General features: G+C 38.5%; 1 protein-coding gene across 1 annotated transcript in view; it reads left to right on the top strand.

The window, feature by feature from the left end:
* Positions 1-14,080, top strand: part of TRPM3 (transient receptor potential cation channel subfamily M member 3) — a 466,869-nt gene that overhangs the window by 252,617 nt on the left and 200,172 nt on the right. The window contains 1 exon segment of the mRNA XM_032477819.1: positions 2,312-2,483. Within this exon segment, the coding sequence (XP_032333710.1) occupies positions 2,312-2,483 (172 nt within the window).

The following is a 14,080-nucleotide window of genomic DNA, read 5'->3' as shown; positions in this document are numbered from 1 at the left end:
CAAGAAAAGAAGGTTAAAACTCAGAAGACTGAAGCACCCATGTCCTTAGAGTCCTGTAGTGGGGGAAACATATATAGAATATAGTCGGGTGATTTAATTATGTTCTTTTATTCTCAGATGGTGATGAGTACATCAACTTGGCCCAGAGTCGTTTCACTCCTCTATTCATTTGAAAATGTCACTTTCACTGATGGTTTTTAATTAGGTTCCCAGGAATTAGAAAACATGTCCCATGTCTCAGCTAGAACAAGTGCCTGGGGTTCACCATCATATATAGTTTAACCTCTAGAAAATCCAGTGTCCCATGCCTCTCACAGAACTGCTGTGGGGTTTCCTCCTTCTTGGCATGAAGCCTTGGGGAGATGCTGTTAGGAAAAGTAATCTAAAGCTTTTTCTTTTGTTCAAAAGTACAATGCAGAGGCACTTTAAGAATAGGAGAAAGTCTTTCTGCTAAGCCTCTTTCAACAAAGCATTAATATTTATTAACTTGCTCTCTGCTGTAGAATGAATGTTTTATGATCAAAAATGAGTAACAACAAAATGGGAATTTTAACCACAAGCGACCTACTCTTCCAGTGATAAAGAACTCAGGATGGGGTTTGCCAACCACTCTCTCTCTGTTTAGGGGGACTTCTTATTCACTCATCTAGACAAGGGAGTAATTGAATCCTGCTCCATGTGATTACTGGAAACAGTCAGTAATCACAAAGTTAGGGGCTTCCTTTATCAATCAGAGCCAGCTAGAAATAAGCTATGAATTAATGTCATATTAATGCCACGTTAACTAATAGGCACATGTATTGAAAGGACTGAAGGATATTTCAAAAGCTCAGAATTATACATTTTAAATTTAGATTAGATCAATTCCCAAACAATTCAGACAAGAAAGGGGTTTTTTTTTTGCAATTTTGAACAAAAGCATATCTGTCTCAAGTTTTTTTAAATTAATTCTTTCACTATTTATTGAGTAGATTCTGTTTGCCAGGGACGTAGAAATGTAGGGTTTTGAAATCACCATCAAAGTCTAAAATAGGGCTTTTATGAGATCTTTCCAGTTGACAGCTACCTTTACTAAATCGCTTTGTAATTCCTTTAGCAAACTACTCAAGTCTTACTACAGCTTTTCATGGTGAGTTATTATATACTTAAGATGAACACGAGCATCTCAGCTCCATAATTAATGTACACACTGCATAAAGGCACAGAAATAAAAACCTGTTAGCATTTATTTCTGTCCTGTCAATTTCAGTGATTCAGTACAGAGATAACTGTATGGGGAACATGTAACAGTGAGTTTGTTGAATGTTCCTTTTCATAGTCTTGTGTGAAATTTCTACCTACATACTTTAAGAGTAGATTTCCAACACATCTCTTGTTTCCATTGTGGCTAAGCAGCTTGGGAAAAGGGAATAAACGTTGATTTTAGAATCCAGCAGACCTGGGTATGAATTCTGGTTCTGTGTATAGTAAACTTTTATAAAATCTACTTAACCTGTATTTCTATTTCTTCACTTAGAAAATAAACATAATAACATCTACTTGCAGGATTGTTGCAAGGAATATAAATAATGTATATAAAACAGCCAGCTCAAAATAGGTTTTGCTTTTCTTTTTACATAAAAACTCTGAAAGGCCACACTAAGAATTGTTCTGTTTTATGTCATGTAATTCACCATGAAATTAAAATAATGCAACAAAAAAATAAGACGAGATAAACATTTTGGGCCTGATTTATATTTGTCTCATGAGACTTATTTTACATTCAACATTTCCACTTAAGGTGTCTAATAAGAACAGTGTAGATTTTTAAATAACAGACTTTCAAACTGCCAAACGAGCTTGACAGAAAAGATCACCCCCCTCTCCCATCTCCCACCCCTACCATACTCCAGCATTGTGATTGCTCTTCTGTCCCTGTTAGAGTACGGACATGATGGAGAGGAGAGAGAAAGAAACAAAATACCTAAATTTAAAAATTGTTTTGGATTCATCAGCATGTAAAACGGTCAGCTTCAAAAAACAATCATTCACATGCCAGTTTTTGAGAACAGTGAAAACACAAGGTCTACTTTCATTATGAATCCAGAAAATAAATAAATACATAGACCTTTAAGTGTAATCTTAGTTTGAATGGAACATTTACTATAAATCTTAATTCTACCCAAAGTAGTGTTAGGAAGAGGATATAGATTATACTTTTGCTGCACCGAAGAGTTGATTACCTTTCTCTTTTTCCTGTCTGTCTGGTTCTCCTTTTCATATTTCGCTCTCTTTTCTCTGACTTCTGCCCCTTCCTTTTGAAATTCTGCAGGTTGTCCGGCCATATCAGACCATGTCCAATCCCATGAGCAAGCTCACGGTCCTCAACAGCATGCATTCCCACTTCATTCTGGCTGACAATGGGACCACTGGAAAATATGGAGCAGAGGTGAAACTTAGGAGACAACTGGAAAAGCACATTTCACTCCAGAAGATAAACACAAGTAAGTCGATACTGTTCCCACTCGTGCCTCATAGGAAATATGCTGAAAGGGAGTAAACTTGAGCAGATTTCGAACACAGATCATCATTTCTATCAGGCCAGGGGCTTGAATTAGAGGAAGTCAACTAGAGGAGGACAATCAGAGGCATGAGAAATGATTGCACAATTAATGGACTCAAGCTCAGTTATTATGCATGAAAAAATTCAACCCCATATGAGGTTTAGGAATGCAGATAAGCTTCTCTTTCCAGACTTTTCCTCCATCCTCAATAGTCTAAGGAGGAAAGGCACCCTGGAGAATTTTTTTCTATTTATTAAACTATGTTTGGTGGTTAAAAAAAAAAGAGAAAATCAGATTTTGATCTTTACATAGTTCTGGCTGTGCAAAGGCATTTCGATGGAATTGACGTTCTCTCAACTAAAGCATGATGAGTAACCATCTTGCTGAAACTTTAATTCTTTTAATTTTACGTATTATTCATTCATTGTCTCCAGATACACACATATTTAAAAATATGTGTGTATTTATGGGTGCCACACAATACATATCCCATGGTTACACTAAAATTATCTCCTAAGTGTTTATGTGTTCTATGCTTTATTTATTATGTACACATTTAGCTATGAAGAGGTAGCATTATAAAAATAGCAGTGCCCCGCCCAAGTCATTAAATGGCTTGCATTTAATATTATAGAACTATGAAAATAATATACTGTCCCTCCTCACAAAGTAAAATTCGATTTGCTTTCACAAAGTAACACCTGGCTCCATGGCAGGCTCAAGCTTTGTGGTAATTGTATGCTCCATCAGGGGAACTTGGATTTAATTGATTGAGCTTACAAAGCCTGCAGTTCCAAATAACAGAAAATTCTCTTTGGCTATGTAAGTTTTCAGAAGTTCAGTGTCACGTGACTCAACATGTCCAGATGACTTTTCTCATCTCTAGTATTTTCTCTGCATTTGTCCGGATGGATTTTGCTTGCTCTTACCCGCTCTCTCCCAGAACTGGGGTGTCAACCTGTTGGACTACAACTTCTCTTTCCTAGGCTCTCTTTTCTGGTTCCACCTTTTAGGAACTACTACTATTTAAGCAGTCATTTTTCATATCTTCATCTTTTTCACAGAGAGGTCTGGAATAATACATTTGGGTATAGGCCTGAAAGTGTATTAGAAAATTCTCTTCTATCTAAGAATCTTCAACTATCTTTGGAAAGAGAAAACACAGTATTATCCCAGGGTAAACATCTTTTGGGAAAAAAAGAGTAGAAAAGACTAGAAAGTCCATCCAGAAACCAGTGGAGATGAAAAGCAACAAAACCACTATAGCCAATCAGAGATAGGTTTTGTTATACTAGAATTGAACCTTATTACCATATTTGATAGAAAAGGCAAATCTTACATAATTAATAATACCTATGTAGGGTTTTATAGGCTATATAGCATGACTTTTTTTATATACAGCAGTTTAAGAATGAGCCTAAATAGGAATAATCTGAAAACTGAAGATGGTGGGAGGAGGGTAGACAAAGAGGAAATGCAGGGTCAAGTTCAGTGCTTAGTAATGAGACTAAATTTGTCCAGACACACAAAGCATGCCATTGTGCCGGGGTCTTGGTGGCCGCTGCGCAGGATAGTCATTAGTGTGAGGAGGAGAGCTAGGTGCATGGTTGTGTAAGTTACACACTCAGCTAAGGTGGTGCCAGCAGGAGTTAAAACCCAGCATGGCTCTGTTTGTCAAGCCCTGTGCCTTATGGGCTGCTCGAGGAAAGAATACTTTTTTCTAATTGGTTATCTCAGAGAGAGCTCCCTTTTGTAATGTATGTGCCTGGAGGAGCATCTTTCTCCAAAGCTCACAGAGGTGCTGTCTGCGTGGATGGCCCTGCAGGGGAGGCTCAGGAGCTGTGGTCAGACCTCAGTGAGGAGCAGAGCCCAGCAGCACAGAGTCAAAGGGCAGGCCAAGGCTGATGGTCAGGACATCCGGGCTGCTGGAGGAGCCAGGACCCCATGCAGACGCCCCATGCAACTCCTGTGATGTTGGACCCTTGCAAGAATATCAAGGCAGGTGGTGGCAGGCAGGCACGTTGACAAGTGGAGTCCCAGTCAAGGGTCTAGAGTGTCACGTAGGGGATAAGCATAGACCCAGGTCCCCAGGGGCACGAGGTCAGAAAAGCTGGCTTGCAACTCCTGAAATGTTTCCAGTCCACAGACAGGATGAGGCCTCAGATCTAGGATAGAGGCTGAGCCCCTAGGTTGGGTTAAGTGAAAGTAACTGGAACAGGATGAGGGCAGAGAGAGGAAGAGAGTCATTGTAATCATCATGATTTATAAGTAATATTCCTCCTCACTTTGAGGACTCTATTTGAAGCTTAATAGGAATTCACAGGCTCCCATTCAGTACAAATAATTAAATGGGCAGAAGAGGGTTAAAGATGCCCAGAGAAGATTCCTGAGGTCATGGGCCCAAGAATTTGCCACAAGCTCTAGTGAATGATGCCATGAGTCAGCTCTTCTACCAGTTCTATTCTTGAACTCTGTAGTGGGAGGGTGACCAACTTGTCCCAGTTTCCCAGGGACTTTCTTAGATTTCTCATTGAGAGTCTCATGTCCCTGGACCCCTTCATCCCAGGCAAACCAAGATGGTGGGTCACCCTCCAAGTGAGTGACTCATGAGTTACTCTGTTTCTTTTTTTACTGCATTCACCCCACAAGGCAGGGAAGGAGCAGCAAGTTCCTCAGAATTTAAGGAGTGACCCACACTCCAGGAAGTAGAGCAGGACCTTGAGATCTCCATTCAGTGAGCAGCAAAGCAAAGTGCCCACTGAGAACCCAGGAGCCTCTAGCGTAGGACTGACTGAGAAAGAGGGGGAAAAGACTGACTTGGTTAAAATAGAGCACAGCAGGTGTAAGACTATTAACCTTTCATGTAACTCTGCTGTCTAATCTGAACATGATTTTTTTCTCTGTATCATAATTAGCAGCAATGTATATTAAAAATAAGTTTTTATTCTCTAATCATTTGAAAAATCTCATTTACTTTTTCATTTCCTTCTTCAAAAGTTGAAGAAACCTAAAATACAACAGTGGAACTCAATTTCATGAGGCTCCAATTTAGTCTCCTGAAAATTAGACCCTCTACCGCTGTATCACAGGAATACTGCTCACCACCTATTACACTTGGGATGACCCTGGGGAAGTCTGAATACACTCATTAAAGTTCCTCCTCAGCACTTTGGGGTGACCTGCATACCATAGTAATCTTTCCACAAGTCTTTTTTCTTGCATAAATGACATAAACTTCTGAAGAATATTTTCCTTTATTGAGCAAATCCTACTCAGGAGACCTTTAAGCCCTCTCTCATCAACATGCCAGTTACTAATAATGACATATTACAGGCACCAGCACATCGGACTTTTCTCAGCATTCTGGCATCCCTTATCTCATCTCTCCCCACCCTCCACTCATTCCTGCTGTCAGCAGTCCTCCTGGAAGTATTGTCATTGATTGCTGAAGAACTTCTCTGTTTGTTAAGCAGAATCCTTTCAGACATGAGTGATTACCTGCTTAGGAGCACTCTTCCACCTGTGATTTTCTAAACCTCAAATTGAACGTGAAAAGCCTCAAACAATCCCCACCATGTCTTTAGTAAACAAATATTTCTTGAACTTCTATTATGTACTAGTCATAGTTAAGGTTTAGAAAAGTAGCAGTAGACAATTCATTGAGCTTAAGTCAAGAGGGGCAAATGGAGAAATAAGTAAGTAAGTAAATGGGTAAATACATGATGTCTGGTAATAAAAGAGCTGTTAAGAAAAATAAAGCAGAGGGAGGCGTGTGTGTGTGTCGTGGGTATGTGTTTCTACATGCACGCACACATGTGTGTTATGAGGATGGCTTAGATTAGATGGGCTGGAGTGGCCTCTTTGAGGATGTGATGTGTAAGCAGAGACCCAAATGAAGTAAGAGCCACCACTGGAAAGGGGTTCTGGGGAGTGTGAGCAGGAACAAAGGCTCTGGTATTTGATGAAGATCATGATCTTTGTAAAGAGTTGGATTTTACTGCAACAGAGTTTTGATCTGGCAAGGTACAGGATCTCCCTAATGGATTAAAACATCGCTCTGCTGTTGTGTGCAGAGATCAGACCGAGGTAGGGGGCAAGATTAAAAGCAGGGAGATGTTTCAATAGGCTAGTGCTGAAATGTAGGTGAGAGATGACAGTGTTTTTGAATAAGGATGTCAGCATTAGAGGTAGTAAAAAGTGGTTATATTCAAATATATATATTTTTTTCTTAATCTTTTTTAATGTGGTAAAATATACATAACATAAAATTTACCATTTTAGCCATTTTTAAGTGTACAGTTCAGTGTCCTGAAGTACATTTACACTGTAGGGTAATCATCACCACTCTCCATCCCCAGAACTTTGCATCACTCCAAACCAAAACTCTCTACCCATTAAACACTAACTCCCCTTTACTCCTTTCCTCCAGCCCCTGATAAGCCCCATCTAACTTTATGTCTTTATCAACTTGCCTCTTCTTAGTACCTCATGTAAGTGGAATCATACAATATTGGTCCTAAGATATATTTTGAAGGTAGAGCTCAAGAGGGCTTGCTAATGAATTGGGCATTCAGGGCAAGGAACAGACACATCAAGGATGCTGCACAGTCATCCTTACAGACACCAGTGTGTTCTTAAAGGAAGGGGGCTAGTGGGAGCTCCTAGGGAGTAAGGAGTAAATTTTTACACAAAGAGAAAGGAACTGAGGGCTAATCTTGAGGGGATTGGAATAAAGTCCTTGAGAGGGAGGGAGTTGATGAGGTTCAGTACATAAAGGGAGAACATGCCTTAGGAGAACAGAGGGAGTGCCCTCCTGTATAGTGGGAGGTAGAGCAGAGTACATGGGTGCAGCAGGAGCCAGAAAACTCTTACTCTTTCAATACTGTTGTAAATATATTCTAAACAGTAATTGTTCCTCCTGTCTGAGTAAAGAGTGAAAGGGAGAAAATTTAATATTTCTTTGGGGAGTCAAGCTGTTCTAGTGTCTTGGAGCAATCATTTGAATGCTACCTAGATTTGCTGAGAACTCTCTTTGGTGGAGGTGTTTGAATTCAGGCTAAATGTGAATTGACCCAGAATATATCTTACAAGTTTAGATTTGGGCCAATATCAGATTTTCTTCTTATAATTTATCATTTTCTTTAAAAAGGAGAGTGGAGGAAAGGAACAGAAATGTAGTTCTCTTGGGGCTCTATTTGATTAAAGTGTTACTCTTTAGTGTTTGAATTTTATTTTAGGTTTGGCTGAATGCAAAGTTTTATTCAAATTATATTTCTAATTATATTGTGAACATCAACTTTGGTTGTAGGCAATTTCATTATGAGGCGAGAATTTTCTTTGTCATCTTCATACAATAAAGTGAAATCTACATCTGACCAAATCCAGTCTAAGGGACTATGTCCCATGGAGTCTTTATAGATACACAAGTTTGGAGTACTAATTAATGGGGACGTCTGGGTAGGTTTAGATTTGTGTAACCAGCGATTTTACTATTATCAGGGTTTGCTTGGAAGAGGATTTGATGGTCTGCACTTTCTTTGCCCCAGAGTAACAACTGACATTTGAACGTAGCCTCATCTAATGAAGCCACCAAGAATACTTTTCTCTAAAGTCGCAGGTTAAAATGGGCTTGGCAGTTCTAAGTAAACAAGTAGCAGAAATGATCGCAGAATTCATAAAACACAATCAAATTTGGTATTGGAGGATATTGCTATTTAGAGTTCTCTGGGTGGGAGGGGGGAAACCCAGATGTTTTATTATGCAGTCCCTAAGCCAGCACACCTATTCATATGACTGTGTGCATACTCACACAAACTATCAAAAATAATAATAATTATGTCTCCTAGTCGCACAGAATGTTATCCCTGAAAAGTTATTCTTTATTGTAGGAATAGACATTTCCCCTTTCCACTGAGTTATTTGGTACATGAGCCCTGTGAACAGGCTAATGCACAGAGTGATGATTCATTGCAGGTAAAGTCATACTAGTTCTAAGAGATTTTATTTTAAAACGATCATCTCTGTGAGTTGATAGTCATCAATTTAAAGCATTTTGTTTCAATGAAATCTCCATAATCAGGAAAAGTACTCATAACTGTATCATTTATATCCTAGTTCCTTTACCACCATTTTTTGGTGATAAATCTTAGACACGGCTATGGCAGTTTTCAACTAGGGTGACGCTCCCTTCTAGAGGAGACATTTTAAAGTATCAGGGGGGTTGGTTGACACAATTTCTACTTCTCTGGAATGGCATGAGAGAGGAGGCAGGAATGTGACTATTCTACCTTGTGCAGGACAGTTTCACATGAAGACTTGCCTGGACCAAATGCCAGTCACATCCCTTAGGAAACACTACTTCGAGTATGTTTTTTTGATTTTCTTTTTTTAATTCAAATCTTTCCAATAGCCCACACCTGATTTGGCAGGGCCATAACCTTCCAAGATACTCTGTCCTTATTTAAAGACGTAGAAGCGGCAGCAGTAGTGGGCCAGCACTGAGATTTAAAATATCTAACAACCTGTGAAGACTTTAGTATCCTCAGTCAACAGCATAGGATGGATGTCAGCCGTGGCAAGTCCTTCAGATCCTAAATCACTTGCTCTTGGAAAGTTCTTCCTCATATCCAATTTCATTTGTTCTGAATCTGTTCTCTTCTGGGTGAGGAACAAAGTCATCATCTGTGGTTAGAGCTCCCAGTGTATTTGAAAACTGTAAATGGGCTTGATTGACCTTTCTGCCATCATGGCTCTAAGGAAGCTACTTTTCATTTGAAGAGACACACCGACCTGCTTAACAGGCAGAACTGACTCAAGAAGTAAATCAGATCAGAATATCTAGTTCAGCAGCACCTGCTCTTATCACCACTTCTTTGTATGTTTCAGCCTCAGTGACTCCAGAAATGTGCTCAATGCTGGGGAGCTCTCCTGTCAGAGTCTTTTATGCTCAGAGAAATCCTCCAGTCCACAGTTATTAGCTGACTTGGGGGTAGAGGCAGAGGCCCGAAATATGGTTGCTCTACCTGTAAGCCCCTGGAGAGCCTACTCACTAGAATTCATTGCGCAGGGAATATTTTAATAAACCAAGGTTCCAGGAGAATAAAGAGTTCAAAATTGAATACAAAGAGACCTCTAATTTTTCATCTGTAAATTACTGAGACTTATTTTGGAAATAAGGAAGTAGGCAGTAATATAAATCTTGAGTGAATGAATAAATTCATGACATAAAATACCATAAAGCAGTGTTTTTTAAAAATTTACATTTCATTTCTGGTTTGTGCCTCTCATTTCCCTGGACTGTAATAGACCCCTTATACATATTAGTATTTTTCTATTGTTAAATTATGAAGCCAACTTACCCTAGAAATTGACATAGATTAACTAAGGAGTACTATTGTCATCCTTACTATTAAATCCTTACTATTTATCAACAAATTTTCTCTGACTCCAAAACTAATGTTAATGGTATGCACAGTAAGTGCCCAATAAAGAGTTGTTGATTTGGCATGAAAGAAATTTAAGTGATTTGTTATTATAAGAAATGTGTGCATTTACAATTCCAAAAAAAATCCAAAAATATTTTAGCAACAGCAGACTTATTGAAATAAGCAGATAGCTTCCTGGGAGACTGTTTTAAAGGATTGTAATCATTTATATATAAATAAATCATATATCATAAATATTACATGTACTATTTATTTTGGTTCTTACTATGATTGTTAAGTAAGTCTCATTACTATATCATAAATACTACAGGTATTATTTATTTTTATTCTTATTATGATTAAGTAAGTCTCATTTCTTGATATTTATACCAAATATAAAGAGGCCAAGCCTGAGTGTCAACAATAGCACAGAGAGGGAGGCAGATGGCAGAGGAAAGGTCTAAGGTATGAGTTACATGAGCATTTTGTTTCCTTGGAGAATTTTCCATTTTGGAGTAAGTTAGATATCCAAACAGTAAGAGGTTAAAGTTGGCATGAGACCATGGGGTTCCTTGCCCATGGCTGACACTGCAAACCTAGCATGACACTTTTCCCACTGAGTCTTGGTACAGCTTAGAACCATTTTGCATCCATTAAGATGCAGATTCTGCTACTGTAGCAATGACTCAAAACGATGGATGCCTAAATGAGGTAGGAGTTTATTCCTTACTCATATGTTATTCTGAACATGAGTCCAGATCTGATGTGGTAGTCTCACAGTCTTGAGGACTCAGTCCTTCTTCTTTCTTTTGCTGTGCCCACCCCTGTTTTCATGGTCCATGGGAGCTCACCATCACATCTACCTTCTGGCCAGAAGGAATCAGGAAAAAGAAGCAGGGGAGAACCATAAGCCTTCCCTTTATAGGCACACTAAGGAAGTCACATACAGTATTTTGGCTCATATCCTGCGAGTCAAGATTTGGTCACATGTTCACTCTTAGCAAAAAGGGGATTTAAAAATCTAATCTTTATCCTGGGCAAAGAGCTAAAATTCTACCACTATGAAGGAAGAGAAGAATGGATATTAGGGCACAGCTAGCAGTTTTTTTTGCCATACCTTTTCAGCATAACATTCCAGATGGTTATTAAGAATTAACTGGAGTTGGCTGGACTGGGGGAAGGTGAATAGCTCTGTGGTAGAGCACATGCACGAGGTCCTGGATTCAATCTCCAGTACCTCCATTTAAAAAAAAAAAAGAACCAGCAGGAATTGACATAAGATAAAACATATCTGCTGTTCATAAATAAGATACACCTATACCTTCCAGTATGTTCGTTGGGGAGCGTTATTCGTAAATAACTCCTGTAGCATATGCTTCATATCTTGCCCTTTCACTTTTCACCTGTGAGTTACTTGGTGCTATGTAATTGACAAGTCTGGCATCGGCTCTGGAAATTGTAATTTCCCCTTGAAATTGGATTGAGACAAGCTGTCTAAATTTATGTAGGTTATTTTAGACAATCCTGGTTTAGTAGGTCATCTCAAACAGATCCTCTTAGCTAGCCTCAAAGTAATTACATATGCTGTGCTGTGCATAATTTATGTGCATTCCATAGGGGATCCTTAGCTACGTATTTTGTTGCACATCATTTGGTAACATTTTAAATCCCTAAATATTAAAAATAAATAGCACAGATTCTGTGTTTCTATGACATTATGCTCTTGATATTAATGTTTCAAAGAATAATCTTGGAGAATTCTCATGTGACCCACACATGACTGTAATCTTGGCAGCAGGCAACAGAATGGATACTGGTCACCTCTCAAGTACTTCCTGAGAAGGAAAGGTTATAATGGGGCCTTGGCCTTGTTGGGGGAAAAAGGACAAGAGACCTGTCTCAGGGGCTAAGAGCAGTTCATCCTCTTACTCTGTTGAGGAAATGTTTGAGGAGACCTGACAAGCAGATGAAGTTGTAAGGGCTGTAAAGCCTTCTTATACCAGTTATCCAGTTGGACATTCCTACATTTTAATAACCCCTAAATGATAACTGATAATTTGGCTAAATACAGCTGAAGGGCTCTCAAAATCTTCTGAATACCAGCGAATATATAATTGAAAGTATTTGCTGACACTGACAGTTATAAAAAGATTGATAGAACTTCTCTCTTAGTAAGTGGTGAATTCACCTTGTTTCATTCACCTTGTTTTAGAGACTGAAATACATGTATCATTATTGATCCACCCTAGTTAGTTTTCTTTTGGTTTTTAGCTCATGCTATTCAATAAAACCTAAAAGTTAGAGTTAAAGACAGTTGGGGTTTCCTTTCTATTTTATAAAGTGAACCAAGCCTAGGAGGACCTATTGCCATTACAGATTTAATGAAACCACAGGCAAGCGCTTTGAAAACAGACCTCGCCTTTCCTCTCTGGATGCTCTTTGTGTAGAATAGTTTCTTGGCCTTGTTTCTGCCTTGCTGAGTATCTTTTCCCCTTGTCTTTTTATAATCCCAAATTCTGAGCTATGGTGACTTTTCCTTTCACACAAACTAAGTCTCTGTAGAAGATGAATCCAATGTTTAGAAACCTCATTAGCAAATAATATAAACAAATGGCAAAGCAAAGAAAATATTTGCAACTAGGACAAAGGGCTCATTTCTATAATAAGCAAAGGGCATCCACAAATTCAAAAGAAAAGTCCTGCAAGAAAATGGGCAAAGTGTATCAACAGGAATATCACAGGGAAGAAAATACAAATGCTCAACCTCATTGAAAATTAAAGAAATAAAAGCTAAGACAACAATGAAATGTTTTTTAACCTCTCAGACTGACAAAAAAATAAGTTAAAAAATATCTGGCATCACTAAGTGTAAATGGAAATAGATACTGGCGGGTGTGCAGATATGGGCAACCTTATTTGGAATATAACTTGTCTACACCTATTAAATTTTAAATGTGTGCCCTTTGGCCCTGTAATTTTACTTCTAGGAATTTATTTTATGCATATTTATTGCAATATTATTTACAATAATAAAAATGGAAATAATTCAAAGATTCATCAGCAAGTGGCTAATTAAATTCTATGCAAACATACAGTGAAATACTCTGAAGTTATTATGAATAATACAATAGCTGTTTTGGCTCATATGGAAAGATACCAATAGTAATTTTTATGTTATTTTCTTGGGTCAAAGCCTACTGTACAAGAGTACAACTGTATGTTTATGATCACATTTATGTTTTTAAAAAATTATGTATGTATGCTTATACAACATATGAAAGGACAGGTAAACAATGATTAGTTATAGCTTCTAGGGAGTAGGACTTGAGGTGGGGGAGGTAAGGTGAGAACTGACAGTTTCCACCTAATACCTTTTAAAAAGCTATCAATGTTATTTCTTTTTTAACAATGACCAAATACAGCTTTTATCAAAGGAAGGGAAAGAGGGAGGGAGATGGAGGAAGAAAGAAAACCGGAAGTAGTCAGAACTCCCTGTGTTGGAGCAGGCTCACACACAGCTCATTCAACAGCTGTTTCATGTTGAATAGTGTCTGTAATGCTCACACTGGGAAAAAAAAAAGATCCCCACTATATTCTTGACTCTACTGTACTCTTAAAATACTTTGTATGGAGCCAAAATACATGTCACAAGGTCTTTAGCTTTTCAAAATGTGGCAAAAATGAGAATTCAAAATATCTGTTATTTAAAATAAATAGTGATGTCTCTCTCCATCGTACTTCCCCTTGACAGTTCCTCTGTTACTCCGCAAGTATTTGCTTGTGTACCTACCATGGACAAGCTCTATTGCACGATAAATAAGACACAGTTGTGGACTTAATGCACTTAGAGTTTTACAAATAAGTTAACAATCACTAACAATTGAGTTCTGTTCTAAAAACATTACAAGAAATAACTGATTTAATCCCTACAACAACCCTATGAAGTGAGTGCCATTATTATTCCCCTTGGCCAAAAAGAAAACTGAGGCACAAAGAGGTCAAGTAGTAGCCCCCAAGGTCAGACTGCTAATAAGTGGCAGACCCAAGAAGCCTGCCTGCGTCCATGCCTCGACCACTGCTCCACTGCCTCTCACTATGCAAAGGGCCGCATTA

The sequence above is a fragment of the Camelus ferus genome, chromosome 4, assembly GCF_009834535.1.
Source record: "Camelus ferus isolate YT-003-E chromosome 4, BCGSAC_Cfer_1.0, whole genome shotgun sequence".
Classification (NCBI taxonomy): Eukaryota; Metazoa; Chordata; class Mammalia; order Artiodactyla; family Camelidae; genus Camelus; species Camelus ferus.
Note: the sequence above shows the minus strand (reverse complement) of the source record. Positions and strands in the feature narration are given on the sequence as shown.